The sequence below is a fragment of the Armigeres subalbatus genome, chromosome 2 (genome assembly GCF_024139115.2).
Source record: "Armigeres subalbatus isolate Guangzhou_Male chromosome 2, GZ_Asu_2, whole genome shotgun sequence".
Taxonomy (NCBI): Eukaryota; Metazoa; Arthropoda; class Insecta; order Diptera; family Culicidae; genus Armigeres; species Armigeres subalbatus.
In genome coordinates this window covers 69621132-69645565 of record NC_085140.1, presented here as the reverse complement: position 1 = coordinate 69645565, position 24434 = coordinate 69621132, and the positions used below count along the sequence as shown (strand labels likewise).

Sequence of the window (24434 nt, the reverse complement as noted above, 5' to 3'; positions counted from 1 at the left end):
AAAAGCCCTGCAATGGTGGACATAAAAATCTTTTAATTAATAACTAAATAAATGTCAATAGATTACTAAGTTGAAAAGCAGGCAAAGATCCAGTTGGAATGTAGTGCTATGGAAGAAGAAGCTTGCGATGCACTTACGAGATTGACTGAATCACCGAAACCGAGTGCTAAGCTGTAGGCAGGTTTTTAATAGCAAATATTATCATACATTGATATTGTAACACACTAGAGTCGTTTTTTACGCAGGGTATATGGGCCGCGTAGATGAAAACAACGTAAAAAAACGCGTAAATTCCAAAATATGCCTGGATGAACCGCGGAAGTCCAGAGATTCGAGTGAAAAAAAATTGCATAAAAAACAATTCCTGTAAAAATAACCGCATAAAAAACTACTTCAGTGTACATTGAGTATAAAGCGTTGACTCTTCCTTGATCGAATGATCCAAGAAAATTGAAAATCCATCTAGAAACGGCGAAGCTATTAACGATCAAAGTCTATCATATTTTCGTGACGTTTTTTCAGTTTTTTGCAATCGTAAAGTGTACCCCAATATAGAAAAGACAGACGTAGTTCTACGTCAAAAATGCATTTTGAGCATACCCTTGGAAAACTCCGGTGCCCGATGACCGCTCTGTGAAAAGGAAAAGGACAGAATAGTCTCCACAAATTCCTATCTCACGCTTCCACGGGTCAACCGATGATAAGGGTTGCCTACTTAGCTGGTAGTGCAGCTTGAGCACTATTGTCCTTCTGATATCAGCTAGAGTAAGAAGGTACGTCTCGTGCGTCTGTCCACCAAGAGGTGTGGCTCAAACACCTGGACTAGAGGTAGATTCGATTTGCTCAATTTCGTCATGAATCAAATCGAACTGATTGCTCAGTTTGATAGGAGAAGAATTATTTTCAATGTTAGAGTTAGAAGGAATATCTGAAGACTCCAGCTTCTTTCTATTTTTTCCACGCTTTGGCAGGACGGTCTTGAAACCTTGTTTCTTAGAAGTAGGGGGAGGATTCAGATACTCCCCTTCCTCCTGTTTTTATTAATGCTCATTGCTGAGCGTGGAGACGTGACCTTCTAAGAGGTTTTTTTTCCTAAAACGGTGTCCTTGCAAGATTACCATTCATTCATTTATTTAGTTAACATCTAAACAGATAACACTGAATCAACAATTTGACGCCACAATGCACGGTTCGAGGCCGCATCTCTCCATCCTCGGATACGCCCCACTCTCGCCAAGTCGTTCTGCACCTGGTCTGCCCATCTCGCTCGCTGCGCTCCACGCCGTCTCGTACCTGCCGGATCGGAAGCGAACACCATCTTTGCAGGATTGCTGTCCGGCATTCTTGCAACATGTCCTGCCCATCGCACCCTTCCGGCTTTAGCTACATTCTGGCTACTGGGTTCACCGTAGAGTTGGGCGAGCTCATGTTTCATTCTTCGCCGCCACACACCGTCTTCTTGCACACCGCCAAAGATGGTCCTAAGCACCCGTCTCTCGAATACTCCGAGTGCTTGCAAGTCCTCCTCGAGCATTGTCCATGTTTCATGTCCGTAGAGGACAACCGGTCTTATTAACGTCTTGTACATGACACATTTGGTGCGGTGGCGAATCTTTTTCGACCGCAGTTTCTTCTGGAGCCCGTAGTAGGCCAGACTTCCACAGATGATGCGCCTTCGTATTTCACGACTAACGTTGTTGTCAGCCGTTAGCAAGGATCCGAGGTAGACGAATTCCTCGACCACCTCGAAGGTATCCCCGTCTATCGTAACACTGCTTCCCAGGCGGGCCTTGTCGCGCTCGGTTCCGCCCACAAGCATGTACTTTGTCTTTGACGCATTCACCACCAGTCCAATTTTTGTTGCTTCACGTTTCAGGCGGGTGTACAGTTCTGCCACCTTTGCAAATGTTCGGCCGACAATGTCCATGTCATCCGCGAAGCAAATAAATTGACTGGATCTGTTGAAAATCGTACCCCGGCTGTTACACCCGGCTCTCCGCATGACACCTTCTAGCGCAATGTTGAACAACAGGCACGAAAGTCCATCACCTTGTCTTAGTCCCCGGCGCGATTCGAACGAACTGGAGTGTTCGCCCGAAATCTTCACACAGTTTTGCACACCATCCACCGTTGCTTTGATCAGTCTGGTAAGCTTCCCAGGGAGGCTGTTCTCGTCCATAATTTTCCATAGCTCTACGCGGTCTATACTGTCGTATGCCGCCTTGAAATCTACGAACAGATGGTGCGTTGGGACCTGGTATTCACGGCATTTTTGAAGGATTTGCCGTACAGTAAAGATCTGGTCCGTTGTCGAGCGGCCGTCAACGAAGCCGGCTTGATAACTTCCCACGAACTCGTTCACTAATGGTGACAGACGACGGAAGATGATCTGGGATATCACTTTGTAGGCGGCATTAAGGATGGTGATCGCTCGAAAGTTCTCACACTCCAGTTTGTCGCCTTTCTTGTAGATGGGGCATATAACCCCTTCCTTCCACTCCTCCGGTAGCTGTTCGGTTTCCCAGATTCTGACTATTACTGATTATTAGATTACCATTACTTGTCGGAATTTTACTTCCGCAAACGGGTCCAACGTAAAACGAAGGCACGGGTCCATGGAAAGATCGCAACGGGATCAGTAGATAGAAAGAGCGCTGAAAATCACTGTGAAAATTAAAATAGTATTAAAAACCTGCTGCATCAAAAAGAACAGACAACCGCACAGTACAAGAGAACAATGCGGTCTGAGTCCAAACTCACATCTATGCGCTCACTCTTCTGCTTTCCCTCAATGTGGCGACTGCTTCGGCCCCCGGTAACCTGAAGTAGGCTACCTGCGTGCCAAAGAGCCCGTCTCTTAGGCGTGCGAGGTCTTCTCAACCTCTTCTCAACGACCTCAGCTCGACGCTGTCAGCCAGGACCTTCTGGGCCAGCTTTTTGTAAGCTGTACAGCTCGCTTGCGCGCCACGTCCGGCCTTTCTTTCGACTGCCTGCATCGATTGGAGGACTTCGGCGTATTTTGTCTTAGTGGTGGTTTTGAACAGTTTTGAACTTAATTTTCTTTGCGGGTCGGGATGCGTCCGACTACCGCTAACCCATCTGGTTAAGAGCTACTTAGCCAAAAATGTCAATTGACCGAAATGGATACATGGCCAAAGGTATCGTTCGTTTGAGCAAGTCATCAAACCAAAGGTATTGCATTACCAAATAGGTCAATTGGCCAAACATGCCGGAAATGGACATACATACGGACGGGTCAGCTGGCTGACTGGTAGTTTCGCCGAAAAATTTGTTTGCCTTAGCAGGTCATTTGGCTCAAAATGTTGTGATACCTTTTCGCCCAAATGAAACCATTTCGATCAAATGGAATTTGGTTATTCGAATTTTAGCTTAACGTGTTGTTCGGCCCAGTGGCCTAAATGCATTTGGATGAGTAAGTCGATTGAGGTTGAACTTGATTGAAAATGACTTGCGCGGCGCCGACAGCGATGGACCGGACACTTAAAGTTCGAGGCAATAGCTTTCGGGGTAGTGGAACAAAGCCATTTACTTGATCAAAAAAACAAAATGTTATCTCTTTTGAGAAATTTCATAACAGGATTCTTTACTTTTTTTCACGTTAATGATTTAATGACATGGCTAATGGTGGAAAGGACGCTCTACGAGAAGGTGCTGAGGTTTGTGAATCATAAGCGGAATGCCAAGTTTACTAAAATTGAGATCGGTGATCATGTATTTGTTGAAACTTTCGTCTAACATTTCAAGCTAACCACAAATGTCCATCTACAACCTCATGCTGTTTCAAAGAGAGAAGGAACACGCTTTACGTTGCACTATGGTCCAGGATACAGATTTACGCGGAAAGGTGCTTTTCCTGCCAAAACTATATTTATTAGGAAAACCCAGATCAATCCACGTAGTGGGTGGTGCCTTTCTTGTGCATTAAAATAAAATAAGTAAAACACATAAGAGAGGTCGAAATAGCTCTTCAGCGGATAGATTTTATATCCATTTGAGGTCATTTGAATGCATTGCTACAATCCAAGCAAAACATTTTTTTTTCGTTTTTGATATTTTTTTTTGCAGTGTTTTTTTAATAACTTTGGAACGCAATGACCGATAGGAAACAATTAGACCACAATACACGTCGATTGCAACCTGATGCGGACCAAATCGGATAATGCTAAGTACCAAAAAGTGTGGCTCACATTTTTGTACACATACACATACACCAGCGGTTCTCAACCTAGGGTACATGTACCCCTGGAGGTACCTTCGCTGGCCCCAGGGGGTACCTCGGACAAAAATGCGTAATGGCGGATGGACCTTTCCCGTCAAAAATTGCATCTCGTCTCAGTCAATTATTTTGCTCATTCAAGGTCAACTTTCCCAAAGAACTCATATTTTTTTAAGCCTCTAATGTATTTAAAAAAACGAAAACAAAATCCAAAAAAGTACTGCACGTGTGAACCGGTCTCAATGTTCGTTCAAAATCGGAATGATGTTGAGCCAATCATGAGAAACAGCACTTTTCCGATATTTTGTTTTTAATTTTAAAAATATTTAGAGGCGTCAAGAATATGTTTTTTTTTTTCGGGAAAGTTGACCTTAAATGTAGTAAATAATCGATTGAGCGAATAAAAAAATATGATGGGAAAGGTCAATTCCAATAAAAACTTATTGATAAGAGGCTCGGAAGCCTCCTTTCAAGAGGCTCGGAAGCCTCCTTTCAAGAGGTTCAAAAGCCTCCTTTCAAAAGGCTCGGAAGCCTCCTTTCAAGAGGCTAGGAAGCCGCCTTTCAAGAGGCTCGGAAGCCTCCTTTCAAGAGGCTCGGAAGCCTCCTTCCAAGAGGCTAGGAAGCCGCCTTTCAAGAGGCTCGGAAGCCGTCTTTCAAGAGGCTCAGCCTCTTCAAGAGGCCTGGAAGCCCCTTCAAGAGGCCCAGAAGCCTCCTTTCAAGAGAGCTCGGAAGCCTCCTTTCAAGAGGCTCAGAAGCCTCCTTTCAAGAGGCTCAGGAAGCCTCCTTTCAAGAGGCTCAAGCCTCCTTTCAAGAGGCTGGAAGCCTCCTTTCAAGAGGCTCAGAGCCTCCTTTCAAGAGGCTCAGAAGCCTCCTTTCAAGAGGCTCGGAAGCCTCCTTTCAAGAGGCTCGAAGCCTCCTTTCAAGAGGCTCAGAAGCCTCCTTTCAAGAGGCTCAGGCCTCCTTTCAAGAGGCTCAGAAGCCTCCTTTCAAGAGGCTCAGAAGCCTCCTTCCAAGAGGCTCAGAAGCCTCCTTCAAGAGGCTCAGAAGCCGTCCTTTCAAGAGGCTCAGAAGCCTCCTTTCAAAGAGGCTCAGAGCCTTCTTTCAAGAGGCTCAGGAAGCCTCCTTTCAAGAGGCTCAGAAGCCTCCTTTCAAGAGGCTCAGGCCTCCTTTCAAGAGCTCTGGAAGCCTCCTTTCAAGAGGCTCAGGAAGCCTCCTTTCAAGAGGCTCGAAGCCTCCTTTCAAGAGGCTCAGGAAGCCTCCTTTCAAGAGGCTCAGAGCCTCCTTTCAAGAGGCTCAGGAAGCCTCCTTTCAAGAGGCTCAGGAAGCCTCCTTTCAAGAGGCTCAGAAGCCTCCTTTCAAGAGAGCTCGGAAGCCTTCTTTCCAGAGGCTCAGAAGCCTGCTTTCAAAAGGCTCGGAAGCCTCCTTTCAAGAGGCTCGGAAGCCTCCTTTCAAGAGGCTCGGAAGCCTCCTTTCAAGAGGCTCGGAAGCCTTCTTTCAAGAGGCTCGGAAGCCTCCTTTCAAGAGGCTCGGAAGCCTTCTTTCAAGAGGCTCGGAAGCCTCCTTTCAAGAGGCTCGGAGGCCTCCTTTCAAGAGGCTCGGAAACCTCCTCTCAAGAGGCTCAGAAGCCTCCTTTCAAGAGGCTCGGAAGCCTCCTTTCAAGAGGCTCGGAAGCCTCCTTTCGGAAGCCTCCTTTCAAGAGGCTCGGAAGCGTCCTTTCAAGAGACTGGAAAGCCTCCTTTCAAGAGGCTTGGAATCTTCCTTTCAAGAGGCTCAAAAGCTTCCTTCCGAGAAGCTCAAAAGCCTTCTTCCAAGAGGCTCGGGAGCCTGCTATTAAGCGGGTCGGAAGCCTCCTATTAATAGACTCGGGGGCCTCCTATCAAGAGGCTCGGAATCCTACCTTCAGGTTTGGAAGCCTTCAAAAATCTTTAAAGTCTTGTAGGAAGTTTGATGAATACTCGTTTACGAAGCAACGAAAATTTCAGACAACCTCCAACCTTCCCACCTTCCGAGGACATAGGGCGTGATAAGGCCATCTGGAAAGCCGGCAATGCGCTGGCACGATACCATGGTGTTCTTCTAAAAAAGCGAGTCACGAAGTTCGATGCCGCAAGGACACGCAGCTAACTTCGAGGGTGCGTTGTGCACTGGCCCCCCTTTGAAGCATTACTTTCTGTTTGTACCGAAGGGACTATGGGCTTGGCGGCAATGGAAACGGTTTAGCGCGTCGGGGATGTAGTCCTGCATCCCTCGTTTGCTGTTGGAGGTGGTCCGTAACCCCGCACTTCCTGGACAACCCAGGATGTCTGTTGAGCAGATTCCCCCTCCATTGCTTAGGAAGAAAAAAAAACACATACAGACATCACCTCAATTCGTCGAGCTGAGTCAATTGCTATATGTTCAACACTATAGGTCTCCGAGCCTTCTATCAAAAGTTCGGTTTTGGAGTGATCCTATAGACTGCTGTGCATACAAGAAAGGCAAAAAAATTATTCTTCCAAATTGTTTGGAATAGTAAAGCCATCATTATGATGCTATCAAAAATGGGGTGGCCCATCATAGAAAAAAATAGAAAATATGTTTTTATTTCTCGGAATTAAAGATTGACATACGATTGGGAGGATTGACATACGATTTACAAAATCAACCAAAATGCAAATGTTACATTTATGCGATCATGGGCAGAATACTAACATGTAATATTCTTCAAAGTTGTAGCGCAGCTTATTCCAATAAATTGAACTAAAAAAGCTTTTTCTGTAGCTCTTAAGTTGACTGATTTAGAGCAATTAAACAAATTTGGACTAGGGTGTCTCTAAAAACAATATTTTTGATCTATTTTTTTATTTTTGAATTTTTTGGAAAAATTGCCTTCGAGCGACTTTTAGAGCTCAAAAAATGCAACTTTTGATTTTTAAATATTCTCATTGTCTTTTCCGACCAAAAGTTATAATCGTTTTTCTTTCAAAATCACTTTTTTTTTCAATTTTGATTGCTCTGATTAGGACAGGCCAAAAAATACGTTTACACGGCATTTAAAAAAGCAATTCATATTTCTTATTATGTCAAAAAGTATTGATATTATTTAACCATCAAAAGTTGCATTTTTTAAGCACGAAAAGTCACCCCAAGACGACTTCTTCGAAAAATTTAAAACAGAGAAAGTTGATCAAAAATGACACCTTTTGAAGGTTTTTGGGGCTTTTCAAAACGCGTCTTTTTGAATACCAGTATTTTGCGCTCGGTCATGGCTGCCGAGTGAGTGGCTTTTTGACATAGAAAAAGCTTACATATTATGATCACTGTGCAGGTCTTGATTAATTAAATAACCTTGGCACTCACCAGATTGCATGGTTACATAAAAACAAAAAACAAAACGTCAAATAATTTTTGATATTCATAGCATTGGTACGTAGTTTTTTATGCATTTTTCTTGTATTTTTCATTTTACTTTCTAGAAATATGAAAGCGATAACAGATTGACAGAGCTATTATGGATAATCATGCAAAGTTTTAAGTAATTTGAGCTATCCTCTGTGCTAACTACAGTTCGTAGTGAACACTAACCATATTTGATCTGATCTCGAACTGTCATCGTTGTTTGAAATAAGAACAAATTTATTGATAAAACTATCAGTTTTGTCCCGGCGAAACTATCAGAAAGTCGACTGGAGTAAATTCCATGGCACGTGGACGACAACATTGACTACCACCAACATCCAACCTCATCTGAAAATGTCGAAGAGGCGCTTCCCAAGTAGATGCCAGTGACGTACGTCCGACGATGTTCTTGTCATTTTTGAAATTCATACTGAGCTAAGGACTACCAGATTTAATGTGCAAAATAGATTCTCGGTCCTCTAAATCTTGTAAAAATTGTCTCGGTTAGAGGATATTTCTCTTATTGAGAAATTAAATGACTTCAGAATCTTAAATTACTATGCAAACGGAAGAGAAACATTGATTGCCAAAATATGATATTCAGTACAAATGTTAGAAAAACAACTTGTTTGAGCAACCTGTTTAATTTATATCCCACGATTTTTTTCAAACTGATCCGAAATAATTCCGAAAACCAGAACTACTTCAGTTTGTCAAGAAAAGTCTTATAGTGTCTGTATCTACTGATATTTTTTGAACCCGAACAGCATACAAGGAAAAGCAAACTAGAACGACCATAAAGCGCAAACATCCCAAATTTGTCCGATTGACACTAATCCGCTCTTTTATTGTCACGCACCGTGGATGCCCTGCAGTGCGGCTATTGACACCACTGACTGGTGCATTTAGGGTATCATGTTGCGGAGGGCAGCCGGCGTCGTCGCCCTGTAGTCGCCGATGACACTCGCCCGTAAGAAATATGCCCTTTTATCTCTTTCGCGCGGGTAGAACCAGCCGGCCATAATTCGAACCGAGACGTGAATTTGGAAGCATCATCTCGCGACTTGATGCATGTTTTGTATGTTTATTTTCACCATGCGTCGCTATGCGTTTGTGTCGGCTTGGGGGCCGCTAGGTTTTTGTGTGTATAATTAACACGTGCTACCAATAAATTAGCGCATCGTTTTGTTTATGAGATGGTGGTCGGTGGTAAGGTGATTTTCTTCGGCAACTGCGGGCGGTGGTGCAAACATGCCGGGACACGATGACAAGATTGGCGGTCCGCCGCCGTGCTGATAGATTTCTTCGTTTGCTCTGGTTGTTGACGTGTGGACAATAAGAACGGCGACATGCTGTGTTAGAAGAATCTATTTAGGTATACATATAGAAAGCACAATCCACTGATACCAGAGCTGAAATGCTATCTTCCTAACAGAATAATATCTAAAATGAGTCACATTTTACAATCTGTATATCACGTCGAAGGTTAACAATACTGTCAAATAGAATCATCGAATTGATATTTGAAATGCGCTAGTTTTGCACCCGCGCGCCTTGTGGTTAAGATGAAGAAGTACACAATAACATTTTCTAGAATATTGAAAGCCACTTGGGATTCCCCCAATAACTGGTAACCTATGACCAGTCTGTCTATTTTAAAAGTAGTGCATATGAAAAACTGTGAATGGAAATGACTCATCATGGTGTGTGACCCACGAATTTAGGAAGTCAAATAGTCAAATAAGGACTCACCAGGTAAAATCTCGGAAAGTGCTGTACGAGCTGGCAGGCGAAGGCGGCGCACATTCGTCGTCCAGCAGCGGAGTGGCGGACCCCGAACTGGCCGGATGTTGTTGATGCAGCTGCTGCTGGTGGTGAAGCTGCAGCAACTCCTGCTGCTTTTTGGTGTAGGTTCTCTGAACATCGTTGAGATTGGTACTGCTGCGGGCCCGGGGACTGCTGGCACTGCTACTGTCCGAGTCGTGGTTGATGCTGTTGTTGTGGTTACTGCTGCTGTGCACCTTCGACACCTGGAGGACACTCTTAGACCGGCCGATGATGTTCGGTTGCAACGCGTCCAGACTCCGGTAGCATCGGTCCAGGTAGCGAACGACCTCCTCCATCACGGCACGGTACATCTGTCGGCTGGAGTCGACCTGGTTGAAGGGCAATAGAAAAAATACCATTGTTACAAAGGCGTTATTGATACGAGGTATTCGATGTTGGAGGTTAACATTCCTCCGACCAAGATATATGTCACCTACGAAAACGACCACGCCTATCGAAAACTATTATTCAGGATTCTTCTTCGTTTTATATGGCACTACTTTCTATCTGGAGCTTGACCTGCTTTTCAATTTTTCTATTAGCATTTCCTCAGCTATTATTTGAAAGATTTTCTAAGCCCGCCATTGTTGCAGAGATATGTATTTTGTGTGGCAAGTACGGAGAAGGGACGTTTGACCGAATACCGTTCGGCCGAATACCGTTCGGCCGAAGGCCACTGTGCGGAAAGTCATTTGACCGAACAGACCATTAGGCCGAAAGTCATTTGACGAATATGTCATTTGACGGAACATGTCATTAGGCTGAGCAGGACATTTGGCCGAATAGGTAATTTGAAAAGTGAGAAATGAGGTGTGAAAAGTGTGACGTCGTACTTCTTACTGGTTATTTCCCACTTCCCACTGTGTAAAGTAAGTTGTGCGAAATGGGGAGTGAGAGTATTAAAAAAGTGATGACTACTTTTTTTTAAGATAGAGGTTTACTATTTTCAGTAGAAGTAGTTCGGTAATCTAACGGCAATGTAAGGATCTGCGCAGATTATTCCACAGAACAAAGTTTTAGAAGCCAATCAACATTCGTGGCTGCTTCCTCGAGATTTGTCAAAAGTCTTTTGAACAATTCAACGACGTTTTTCAATCAGACCGGTTACTGACGCTCTTCAACCCAAACCTGGAGATAAAGGTGGGTGCCAATGCATCACAAAATGTTATGGAAACAGTCCTGCTTCATCGATTTCCAGATATTTCCAATCAGGATGTTTGTCACGTTTCTCGTATTTCACTGATGCTGAAAGGACTTACGCTTGAGGACAAGAAAAGAACTATAGCATTGATATTTGCTGCACTAATGATATTATTTGGAAAGCATTATTCTGCAGATGGATCACAAACCGCTTCTTGGTATATCAAGAGAAGGCATACAGACTTCAGCGTTGGGCATTGACTGTGCTGCAATATGATGTCAAGCTTGAATTCCTGAAGACTTAAATTTTTAGTAACGCTGACGTTCTTTTTCGGTTGGATTTGACAGCATTTGAAAAGAAGGTTATTATATTGCTAGTTTGCAAATAGAAACAGATATTATTAGTATTTAAACAGAATAAGTATCAGCTTTGCCAATCACCAGTCAATTGATCAAGCCAGAGTCTAAAAGCATATCAATATTCAAATGGTCCTCAAACAAGTTCAAGATAATTATTCTACAAAATATATGAATTACTATCTGAAGCAAATGGGTTCCTGATGTTAATAAATCGAATCATCATTCTGCAGTCATTACAATCACTTGTTCTCAATCAGTTTCGTATTTGCCATCCAGGAATGCAGAGATTAAATCTCTAGTCAGAAGTTTTGTATATAGGCCAAATATTGATTGATATATTGGAAACTATATTCGAAGATGTCCTACCAGTGGAAACAACCTTTTCTTCATAGCTAATTTTGTTTATCTTCATTTAGATTACGATGGGTAAGTGAAAGGGAAGATATTTCTTGCCAACATGAAAATTCATTACAGATCGTGAGAGTCTTTTGGATCATTAGATCCACCACAACAATGATGATTAAGAAGCTTTAAGAATGTGTCTCAAAGGCACGTAATTTATTCCGGAAGCATTCGGAAAATTTTACCACCAGCACGGAAACTTCCAATTTGTAATGGTCATGCCGACAGATTCTTCGTCACATAGAAAAAAGCTCTTCTAAAGATATGAAGAGTAGATGCTTAGATCACTCGCTAACCAATTACGAAGACATTCGTCAAACGGTGAATGCAAACTTTCAGCTGAGAAATCTTATTGGCAGAATGTCCTAATCGATCTGTTTCAATTTCAAATATTGAAAATCTTGGAACCTGAGATTTGGAACCTTATATCTGATTGTTGTCGAATTCGAGTCCAGAAGCTCAAGATACATTTCGAGCTACGCAGTACGTAATCATACCCAACCCGAATGAAACTACTACTGAATTCAGTGACGAGAAATGTCATTTAGGCTTCATAGGACTAATTTGCTATTAACTTTTTTAAATTTAAATTTACAATTATGTTTTCCATGTAAACATGTAGCCCTTAAGCGACCCGAAAACTTTTTGTAACAGAAAATTCCTCTAAATATGGTAATGTCATGACATTCCGTGACATTTTTTAATCTCGCTCTCATGTATTTTGAGCAATGATCTGTTCGACAAAGTTCTAGAACCCTTTAAGTACTACATGTTTCGTTGCGTTGCGATGCGTTGTAACGGAGTATTTCGTAGATTCCATACTGATAGCTGTCATGTATATTCTTTAACTTCCTTACCCCAATTGCTTATGGATTACTATTTGAGATTTAATAGCAACCCAATTGGAGGTCCAAAATGATAAGGCATAAAAGCTACCATTGCCGGCCACGCCCATCTTCTCCGTTACTAGGGAAAGGGAAGGAAATGATGATATGGCATCTACTTAACGAGAGGCCAGCGACTCACCGACGCCCTCATAGATGTCAAGGAGTTGGATGGTTGGTAGGGAATATAGTTTCGGAGTATCATCATAGGCAGATGATATGATTGAAATTATTAACTCATATTTATGTGCGTATGCTTTTGATAATAGCCAAAAACTGGATATGTATGAGATCAAAATATGTAGCATACCCGGGACATACAACACCAACGTCATACTAAAAGCACATACGATCGGGATCGTGCAAATAGAACCCTTTAAGTACTACATGTTGATCAAAAAATCCGAACTGCAAATGACTATTGAAAAAAGTTATTAGGAAATTAGCAATGCCATGATTTTTTTTTTACATTTCCCATCACTGCTACTGATGAATCAATGGAGGCTTATCGTACTACAGATCAAGTTCGATCAAGAAAGCGTACACTGCCTCTACGGAAACCTTCAGTAAGAAAACGAAGACTTCCTCCACGCTTTGAGATTTTTTGAAAGAAGAGCAGAACAAGCAAGCCATGAGTATCAAGTTGTGTATGTCAAATGGCTTCTGCCGCACCGCGACTTTTTGACTGACTTGTAATATTTCATTCAAAAAAGAAAAAACGCAAATCATTGACTTCAATTCATGCTAACATTTGTTATGGGATATCGTTATTTATGGAGTTGAGGGATATCCGATCCGATGCATTTCTAAGCATGTGGGACAGAAATCCGTCCACCTCATGAGATATCAATAAATTAAAGGTTAATTAAAGATAATTAATTTAGAAATAATTTATCTTAACCTATTCAGATACTTGACAGTAAGCTTTTAGGGCATTGAAATGAAAAGTAGGCTTTGAAATTGAAACAACAAAAATCGAAAAACATATCGCTACTCACCAAACGCGGAGTTTCTGCCGCCATTTTTTTGCATGTTGAGCATAACTGCATCAGAAGCAAATATGTTTTAATTGCTAATTGCGAATCATAACATAAGATAAGCGGAATTCAAATCAAAGGGATCGCTTCTCAAGGTGCGTATTGGACTATTTACAGTGGTAGTTTAGGCAATCAATCTGCTTCAAATTAAATATTTAGTTGCGGATTTTGATCCTCAGATTCTAAATCCGTCCACGGAGGTGGAATATTTTGAAAATTGTTTAGAAAATTTTTCAGAAAACTCATATGGTATTTCCCCGTGAAGAATTTTTGAAATTGTTTCCCAACGAATTTCCAGGCGGATTTCTCTTGGGAAATCTTTTGAGAATTCCTCCGAAAGCTCTCTAAAAATTCCTGCTAGAATTTCTCTAAAAATTCTTCAAGGAATTCATTCGAGACGTCGTCTTAGAATCCTTTTGGGAATTCCTCTAGGAATTTCCTCAGGAAAATCTCTTGAAATTCCATTAAAAATTCCTTTGGGATTTTTTCTTGAAATTCTTTCAAAAGTTATTTGAGAACCTCCTCTGATGAATCCTTAGCGGATTCCACATAAAACATATACTATAGAAATTATAATGTTTTACGTTTTTTACCGTTTTTAATTTACGTAAATTTTCGTAGCTTCAGACGTTTCTATCTCTTTAAGTAAAATCAAGTGTAAATAAGTTTTTGAAGTTAATTTTTATTATTGTTATTGAGTCTAATAGTTTTTACGTGTCGTCTATTTTAGTTGAATTTAATATTTGTAGCTTTTGACATTTTTTTCTCTTTAAGTAAAATAATGTCCATATTCAAATTAGATTCGAAACGGGTAAACGAGAAAGCATTTCGTCGACATGGTTTGTGTCTCGAGTCGACTAAATGTTGTGATGTTTGAGTACTATGACGGCAGCCATATTCAATATGGCAACGAAGCTTTGTGATGTTCAATGTAGTAAAGTTAGCTCGATGTCTCCGAAGCGCAAACTCTATGTCGCCATTTGAAATTTAAATTGGCGCAATTGCTAAATAATGGGTTAATTGTTGCAGAAGGTTTCTTGTTCAAGAACAAACTCAAACTCGTTCATTTCGCTTCCATTACGGCTGGCATTTAAAAGTTTTGCGAGTTTTGAGAATTTTTTATTAAAGAGTTTGAGTAAGGTTCAGTTTGTCGAGGTAATTAAAGTGATTTTGTACGTGACTGTAATTTGTTTTTTTCGTTCGTTCTTTAGATTTTATTCTGTTGTCGATGTAGCCGACTCTCGCAAATTTCTATTTTAAATAGTGTAGTGTACCAAAAAAGGTAATTTTTTGTCGAACTACTCGTTATCTGTTTAATGTTAATTAATGTTTCGCGTTGGAATTCCACAGCGCGTGCAACTTTTTTTTAGTACGGGCTGGAATTTCGGAATCGACCCGGAGTAGACGAAAAGGGTTTGCGGCATTTCCGCCGTTTGATCGTTTAGGCCCGTCAAGGCCCGCCCTTCGGGGTAGCGAAACGAATAGTGCTGAAGTTTCGTGCGTAAAGTGAAGCGAAAAGTGAACCATCAATCGCCAATTAATCGACGGTGGTCCAAAACTTTCCAAACCCTACGGACCGTTCGGAGAGCTCGGCGCGTGGAATACGTCGCCACAAGCGTACCACAGTGCCGGATTGAAACCGAAGGCGGGGGTTCATTACATCATAGTCATAGCCCGTCATAGCCGTAAAAAGCGAAGCCGTGCGGAGGTACGTTGGCCCTTGTCCGGAGGGGAAGATCAACCCGGGAAGCGCGACATCCGTCGACGCAGTTCTCACGATAAAATCGAAGGCCTTCCGTTCAGCCGCCACCCACTTCGCAACTTTAGTTCGGTCATACTTCCACGGGCTCATCATCTGCGCACCATCCTGCAGCTAGGCGATTCTTCTGTCGCCGTCATTGTCAAGGACAGCTTCGCCACCATCGCCACGAACAGGTTCGACGGCATCGTTCCGAACCGGTTCGCCGCCATCGCGCCGGCGAAACCCAGCAAGTAGACGAAGAAGAAAACCTGCGCAGGTATGTGACTAGTTTGTAGACATGGCCATGATCTAGAGAAATATTTCCATTTCCGCACCAATTCCAAATGTGTTCAACCCGAAACAAATAAACCCTTTGACTTTTAAGTAAGAAGATCAAGTAGTTAATTGAAGCAATCGCTGAAAGATCACTCCGTTTGCTTTCCGTTAAGTTCCGTCATCTACTTCGGTTCTTCACCTTGCATAATTTCTTTGTATCTTGCTTCTTGCAATCGGTTCAAATACGGTCCAGGAAGTGCAAAACTATCATGGAATGCCATAACTTTTGAAATCATGAAGTTTGATACGCCACATGATGGAGTTTGCTTTTTTTTCCAAATTTGTACCTTGAACCGGTTCATGGTAAAACCGTTTACCGGTACCAATCGGTTCAAATACGGTCCAGGAAGTACAAAACTTTTATAGAATGCCTTTACTTTTGAAATCATGAAGTTTGATATGCAGCATGATGGGGTTTGGTTATTTTCCAAAATAGTCCCTTGAACCGGTACATGGTAAAACCGTTTACCGGTTCCAATTGGCTCAAATACGGTCCAGGAAGTGCAAAACTACCATAGAATACCATCACTTTTTAAATCATGAAGTTTGATTGGTCGCATGGTAATATTCGCCTATTTCCGTAAAGTGACCCCGTAACAGGTTCCGGCGGAACGTCCGGCCATATTTCGGACCGATCAAATTCCTGATCAAATTTGGTATAGTTTATACGTCGCTTCTATTGAAAATATCTAAAATAATCACTTCCTGACATATGGCCAAAAGCTAACACCCATTTTAAATCCGAAATAACTCCGGTATCAAGTGGCCAGTCCTAAAAATGCATAGAGCCCCTGAAATTTGAATAAATTCCGCTTCTTTTGGTGAAAATTGCGAAAAAAAAATTCGAAAGACATAAAAGTAACAGCCAAAAGGATTATTGTTTTCGTTTTCAAAAAGGGGGTTGGTAACGAAAGGGTTAATTGAGACAAAATACTACTGAACCCAAAAAATTTTTCAAAAATAATGTCCGAGGATCTCTCAAAGGATTGGCCGAAACATTGTTCGGAAATTCACAAATTCGATAGCAGAGGACTGACTAATCATTAGATAAACTCAAAATTCACTTTATTAAATGGAACGATAAGCTATCAAATAGTTATCTCACAAGTAACGCATCATATATACAGTTAGCTTTACACCACACTAAAACGTCGATGAGTACATGTGGTTAACAACATTTGAAAAGGGCGTTATAGCGAAAATGTAAGTATTCTAATTCTTCGTCTATCTTAAAAGCTTAGACATTTTTGACTCAAAATCTGTATTGTCTAGTGTACTTTCTAAAAAAAATCTGTTTCATCTTCAGTATTCAAACCCTTTTTTGGCAAATCTCAGTCATGCCCAATTTCAATATTTATCTTGTCGAACAAAAATTTCTTTTCGTACCGAATCGAGTCCAGCCATTTTCAGCGTGGTCTTGCTTTGTAGTCGATCGACCTAACCTTTGAAAGATTTGATACCTCAAGCTGTAACCCTATCAGCCGTCCCTCGTGCAACTTGACGTTTTGAAAGCGCACTAGAATTATTCAAAGAAAGCAGAATCTTGCACGTGAGAAACATTCTGAGTAAAGACGTGATATTTGTACCAGGCATTAACTAATACGAACGATTTTTTTGTGAATTTCGATGTCAAAGACCAGAAATTGTAATTGAGAGGGTCAAACACAAAGGGGTGTAATTGACAAAAACATAGTTTTGAGACAAATGGATGTAAAGTTTTTCAATTTTTTCTTCGTTTCATACAAACTGTATGAAGCTCAAGAAAATATTGAAAATAGCTACACTTTCGCTTAGTTCAAACTATATAAAGTAAAAAATTAATCAGTGAATATCCCAAGGCCACCAGCAAATTACCAAATGCATGCAATTAGAAATAATGCAGGCCGAGTCAAGTGGCCCATAATGGCCCACACCCAGCACAAGCAGCAACGAAATCAGGCCGAACCTCAAGTGCTTCACCAAGCCTCTCGTACGTTCCTAATTGTGAGCGTTTTAATTTTCAAAGGGCCATCAAGTTTGATGTCTTCATCCGAACTCTCCAACCCGATGCATCAATCACACTAATTAGAACAGAACGTCGTGACCTGGAAATTTTCGTCGCAAATTATAATAACTTGCACACTCCAACGAACGGTATGGCCAAATACGTTCGGCCGTCCAACTCCAAAAACTGCCCCGGGTGGTAGGCGAAAAGAGTGGAGAAAATCACTCAAAAACAAAAACACGACCATGATGATGGTTGAAGCAAAAAAAAATGTGGTTCACTATCACTCGGTCAGTTGGGTCTGCGTCAGCAGGCAGAAGCCGTTGACGCATGACGCTGCAGGTCAACAGTAGCGATGCGATGGTACCTACTCTTTTGCTGCACTGCAATATCGATAAATTCAACTCTAAAGGCACTACGACCTCGCGGTTTCTTAATCAGCGATGCGTGGAAAATGTCATCAAGTATCTGGGAGCTAAGTTTTGAGAGTTATGGTGTTTATAGGTACGAAGACATTAAATCAAATTTTGGTGACATGTGGTCATCGGGTTTTGTGCTTGACTGGGAACTTCTGCATGGTTGAACGAAGGAAAACTTCACTTACAATTGCTAATAAGACTTACAAAACTTGTCACCAGCAGTCAGGCGATCGGTGACAATAATTGAAAAATTATGAAACCTTATAAGATAAATTTACAAATAAGGCGATTATACTGTAATAATGCTGCAAGTTTTTAAAGTCGGAATTAACTTATCAGTTGGTTACTGCGCACTAAAAGGTTAACACTTCTATTCCTTTATAATACAGATTTTTTTTTGTTAAGCTTCGTTTCTATCAATGATTTGATAATTCTCGCTTAACTTTTCAAAAGGTCCTAAGTATCAATTTTTTTTCATAAATTAATTCGAATAGCGCAATCAACAGACCAATATGAAAGCTTTTGATTACAATACTCAAATAAATTCATGAAAAAAGTGTTACGTAGGTCCATTTGAAAAGTTTAGCGAGATTTGTTCATGAAAATCACCTCCCTGTTATACAAATCAAGTTACATGAATATCCCACCTGCTTTAGTTGCCACTGCAGGGTTTCCACCTGAGTTTGAAGGATCACAGTTTCGACATTGGAGTAGGTCGCTCCCCCACCGGCAAGACCGAGCCCAAGAGTTGCAAGGCTACTGCTACCGCTCCCGTTCGCTCCACCTCCTATTCCACCGGCATTGCTGCTGCTGCTGCCACCGCCGTTCATCACACCGTTGATAGCATATCCGCTATTGGCGGCCAGAGTCACCAGACGGCGATTCTCCTCGATGAGATTTTGGCATTCCTGCAACGAGAAGAAACAAGGAAACGAAGTCTAGGTTAATGATTGAGATGAACAGCAGCTGTCGACATCTTTGTCGTAATGACAAAGGAAAATCTCATGCTTCACCACTTGGGGAAAACGCATCTAGATGCCGTCAGAGGCAAAGCAATTTATCATTTGGTTCTTTATCAAACAGTCACAACTAATATAAGTTATAGGAAAAAACAATGATTTTTCAATAATTCCAAAATACAATGTTAAATCGGGCCAATTTTCAATAGCAAACAATGGGATCGCATTCCCTGTCGAATGCAACTTGTTGCGAGTAAACGGGATAATGCTAAGTTCCAAAAAGTGTGTCTACAAAATTTGTACACATACGCACATACACATGCATCATACCTTTAATAAAGTTGGCTTGCATATTGTTCCATAACTTCTCGACATGGAAACCAGGAACAAAAAAGAAAATGAGCCACATTAAAACAGAGAAATGGCACGCCACAGCCGAGTGTTATGAACATGCTGGCATTAAACAAGAATTCAAGCGAGGATGATCAATTGCCCCAAGTCAAATGTGGTGGGTACTTCACTAATTAGAAAAGGAAGACAATGACATGACAAATTAATTTTCTGCTATATAATGCTTTACTTTTATATATCATCGAAGGCGATATGAAAGATTAGCTTCCTTTAGATTGGGGTTTTCCTTCCTTGATTAACAATCCATTGAAATGAAAACCAGATGAAAATTTATTTGGATGCTCATTATGTTGAACCATTGTTAAACTCCATTGTTTCCACAAAAAACACCTCACCTTTGAAAAATATTTTTCTGCGTTCCCACGATAAATACTTTGGAATTTCCATTTTTTTGCGACAAATTTCAAATAAATTTAAAATTATAAAATAAATAAATTTTCAATTAAGTCAAGAATCGAAATTTTACATTCAATTATTTCCCAAACGGTTTTAATTATTTTATCTAGATTGATAGTTTTTTTGTGATAAGAAATAAATAGTCGTAAATTCGAAGTCACTATTAACCTTCTGGGATTTGCATGAGACTCACACAGTATCGTCGCTCTTGTGAACGAAAAGTGTACTTTTTTCAAAGGTGTTGTACATTTTACAACAGTACGATCCCCGGAAGTTTAAGTCGGCGCCAGCGTGACGATATACATCAGTGTGACATATTCATCTCGAACCTTATGGAAGGAACTCGCGGCGCCATAACGGTTGATTGGTAATTTGGCGTCAGCAGTAAACATTGTAACTGTAGGTGTCGATCAGTTGATCTATTCAAATGTTGTCAGACAGCTTCAAATATTACGAAATTTTAATAGTATTTTATCGTCCTTAGTAATTTTATTGAAAAATGCATGGCGGTGATGATGTTTTTCAGCTAAATACTTCTATAATGTGATAAAAATTTCATTTTTGAAGTTACCAAATTGTTTTCAATTAAAAATTACGTGAGCCGAGCATAATTATTCTCATATTTCTTGATTATTGGGTGAGAAATCAATGCATTTCATATGCGCATTGCCTTATTGTTATTGATATAGGAACAGATACCCTATATTATGTTCTAAATATTCATTACTATTGTTTCATACTCATCACATTGCTTCTTCTCACGTATTTCATCTTATATCTTAACTTATCTTATAATACATATGTTATATTATATATTGTATATATCTATTATTATTTTTTCAGTAGATTTACGACTACATATGCCGTCAGGAATATTTTTTTCTGATACAGGCCCGAGGTCTAGTAAAAGCGGTATTACGTTGTGCTTACAGGATTTATAACCTTATTTATAACCTAAATTAACGATGAAGTTGATGTTTCAGAGTAAAGTATTGGAGCACAGTAACTTTCCAGAGTTATCTGCCAGATAAATGTAGACCAACATTTGAAAAGGGCGTAACAACCAACATTTATTCCTTTTGATTTTTCGGCTACATACATAGCTATATATGTACGAAGTATAAGAAGGAATACATTTTGGCTGTTACGTCCTATTCAAATGTTGGTCTAGAAATATTCCATATACTTTCTACACATGCCTAAATTTCACTTACAATATTACTTATTTGACTGTAAATATATGAGACGGGGTTGGGAGGGAGCATCAGGGCATCAATAAAGTTACAACTGGCCAATGAAGTGGTAGCCAATCGGAGTCAAGGAAGGAAAGTATCAGCCGTTCGCGTCTATTACTTTAATCTCCAATAGTTGTTAACCAGTTGACGCGCCCTTCTTCAAACAAACCATCCCGTGGAAAGCTTGACAAGTATTGCAAATTTAATTATTCTTTTTGTTGGATCATTCTGCTGGAAGGAGATTCTTATTTTCCCGTGGGTTTCGTGTAAGTGTCTCTGCTTACAGGTCCATCACCCCCATTTTTGGCCCTTCATACAGCAATATGTTGAATTCAAAATCATATTGAAATTTGACCTTACTGTCAAGTGGAACCGCATGCAGAGCAAGACTCTAGCCAGGATGGTGGCTAACTACATACATACACCCAACCGGCGGTTGTTAGATTTTCCAACAATGCTGTATAAGAATCTACCAAAACCTGTATAAGAACTGGGCATATGCGAAATTGTTAGGTTCTTATACGAAAAATGTAAGAAAAGCTTACAAAATTGTTAGATTCTTATACAATATTTGTATAAGAATCTATCAATTTCGCATATGCCCAGTTCTTATACAGGTTTTAGAAAATCTAACAACCGCCGGTTGGGTGTACATACATACTTAGTAATTTTATTGAAAAAGTGTCTAGAAATTCTTCAAAATGTTTCTCCAAAAACTTGGAACGATAGAACGACTGTAATGTGGATATTTTGGGTGTTTTTCTTGGCATGCAGTCAGAATTCCGTAGTTAATATAGAGTCTTACTAATGTCCAGGACAACAGTAAAACAAAACCCTGTTGTGACTTTGGAATTAAGGCTGCATGACAAGATAAATACCCAAAATATTAAGCTAACATTCGATCCATCACCACATCATACTTCTTCAGGTATTCCAGGGATGCCTTGGGTATTTACTTCAGGATTTCTTTCTAATATTCCTTGCGATGTTTTAGGAATATTTATCCTGGTCTTATTTCAAAAATATATTCAGAAATTCGTTTGGAGAATCTCCCAGAGATTTATTTTGGAAATGACTTGAATATTTCTTCAGTAAATACCTCAGAGAATTCTTTCGATAAATACTCCGGTAGCTCTTTATACATTTTTTCTTAAGTTTCCGTTGGTCATTCAATTTGAAAATAATCTTGATAATTCCTCCAGGAATTTCTTAGATGCTCTTTTCAGGATTTGCTTCTAAAGTTCCTCCAAGAAACTGTTCGAAACGTTTTTTTTTTTCAGGGAAACCTTTGGCATTCCTTCAGTATTTCTTCCGGGTATTTCTTAAAAAAGGAAAACTTCAGTTCTTTAGGAATACTTTCAGAAATTCCTCTAGGAAACCCTTCCGAAATTCTAGCATGAAATCTTTGGAAATTCCTTAAGAATATTCAAATGAATTCCAATTTGAGACATTCTCAAATTTCCAAAGCAATGGATATTTCTTCATTTTTGCTGGAATTCCTTCGAAAATTACTAAATTCTTTAAAGAATTCTTCCGAAATTTCCTTGAGAGTTTCTTCGAAAGTTTATTCCAAAATTCCTACGAAAATTTCTTCAGGATTTACTTGGAAAATTTCTTAAAGGATTCCATGGAAAATTCCTTATCGAATTTATTCAATAAACTTCAATAATTCCTGTAGAAAATCCACCGGAAATTCCTTCAAGAAGTCCTTTGTGAATTACTTTGAGTATTTATTAAGAAATTATCTAAATTATCTTTCGTACACACTTAATTTTTTTACCGGGGTCTCATCAAAATGTTTAACTGTAGCCGAGAATCGCACGGCCGTGCCCCAGCAAACATGTTTTTTGCCGAGATTTCTGTCAAAATTGCTGATAATCAGCAAATATTTTGCCGAAAATCAGCTAACAAACGCTATTTTTGCCGGAATATCAGTTATTTATTTTGCTGGCGCACGGTTGTGCGGATTTTTGCCGAGCTGCAGAAATAAAAATTGAGTGTGTAAGGAATTCCTTCATGAGCTCTTTCCGAAATTCTTTCAGAAATTGGGCAAAAATGCCTTCTTGAGTTCTTCCAGAAATTCCTTCAGAAATTCTTTCGGAAAGTTTCTCTGGAACACAATCGGAAATTTATTTGGGAATTCCTTCGGCAATTTCTGCCGTCGAAAACATTGTCATTAAACAACATTTATAAATAACAGTTTTGAATAACATCAACGCTTCAAGAATTATTTTCATTACCAAGAATTAATTGGATGGCTGACGATATTTAAATTTTCACCGGAAAAATTTCGGTAACGATTACTATATGAAAAATTGATAAAAATTACCGAAATTCGGCAACACATTCGCCAAAATGTATCGAGAACATAGCCGAGTGCTGTTGGGTTGATGGCAATTGTAAAATATTGCAAGAAAGGTACGCGGGCGAGACCTACCGCGTAAATCCCAAAATCCACGTAGCTTACTTGTAAACTAACAGACTATCGTAGAAATAAACATAATACATAATACATAAATCGCGAAAAACGGGTTGATAGCGAAATCCGCGAAAAACATCTCAAATGGGAATCCGTTTTATCCGGTTTTTGTTTGAAGAACTGCTTAAAAAATTCGTGTGAATTTCTGAAAATCTGTGAATCTCAAAAAATGCGCAAACACACCCAAAAACAATTTTTTTAATTATTGTATAAAGTCTTGGCATATACAAATCTGCAAGGTTTTAATACAAGAAATGTAAGCCTTTTATAGATACTGTATTTAAATAATATAAAAATAGGATAAGTAAGATTTCTATACTATTATTAAAAGTATTAAAATCTTCCGAAATTGTATATGCCAAAATTTTAAACAGGACTGTATGGCGGATGGCAGGCCGCTAGTTGGGTGAATTAACCCGCGTGAAAAGCGATCCATGTGTAAGGTTCTAATTATATTTGTCATCGACTTTTTGCCCACGCCGGTTCACGCCACCACTGATAAAAGCCAACGGGGCAAAAGTGACTACCACGCCGCCACCGATGATGGGATCGGCGCACAGGTCTACGTAGAACAGTCGCACTTATCAAATGCTATAACATATTATCTTAAGCAGAGTTTAGTAACTTTAGTTTACCTAATTTTGACTTCAATTAACTCAACAATCATGGAAAAGAAAGAAAAAACAACTTAAATTTTTAATAAAATTTGATGCGATATTATCATCAGTAAGTTAGTTAAAAAAACTTAAATTTTGAGATGATTTATCTGTCAAGAAATCACCTAAATTTCATAATTGGACTAAAAACAAAATCCAAATCCACATAAGTCCCGCAATATACGTAAATTGAAGCTCGCTTCAAAAACACGCGTCAAACGAGTCTAGCAAAATTATATTTTTCATGGAAGATGCGTTTGAGTTAAATACAAATCGTCCAAATAAAAACCCATGTCAATCCCAAAATCCGCCTTTAAAAACCGTGTAAAAACCACTCTAGTGAGCATTACTCTTTTTGAAAAAAAAGTCAATACCACGAAACCGGATTGAAGCGCGGAATCAATAAATTAACAGAAACAAGGATAATAAATTTGTATTCCATGCATACCTATTGCAATATTCTATGCACAAACTTACAGAAAAACATAAACAAAACGATGCGAAAACTTTTTAAAGCTTTTAGTAGAATGCATTTACTTGTCATAAGACGTGT

General features: G+C 39.8%; 1 protein-coding gene across 2 annotated transcripts in view; it reads right to left on the bottom strand.

Moving 5' to 3' along the window:
• LOC134208920 (hybrid signal transduction histidine kinase M) overlaps positions 1-24434 on the bottom strand; it is a 491775-nt gene that overhangs the window by 4496 nt on the left and 462845 nt on the right. For both annotated transcript variants that reach the window (XM_062684881.1, XM_062684882.1), the window contains exons 5-6: positions 18393-18653; positions 9368-9771 (exon numbers count right to left, since the gene is read on the bottom strand). In XM_062684881.1, the coding sequence (XP_062540865.1) occupies positions 9368-9771; positions 18393-18653 (665 nt within the window). The remainder of the gene's footprint in view (positions 1-9367; positions 9772-18392; positions 18654-24434) is intronic.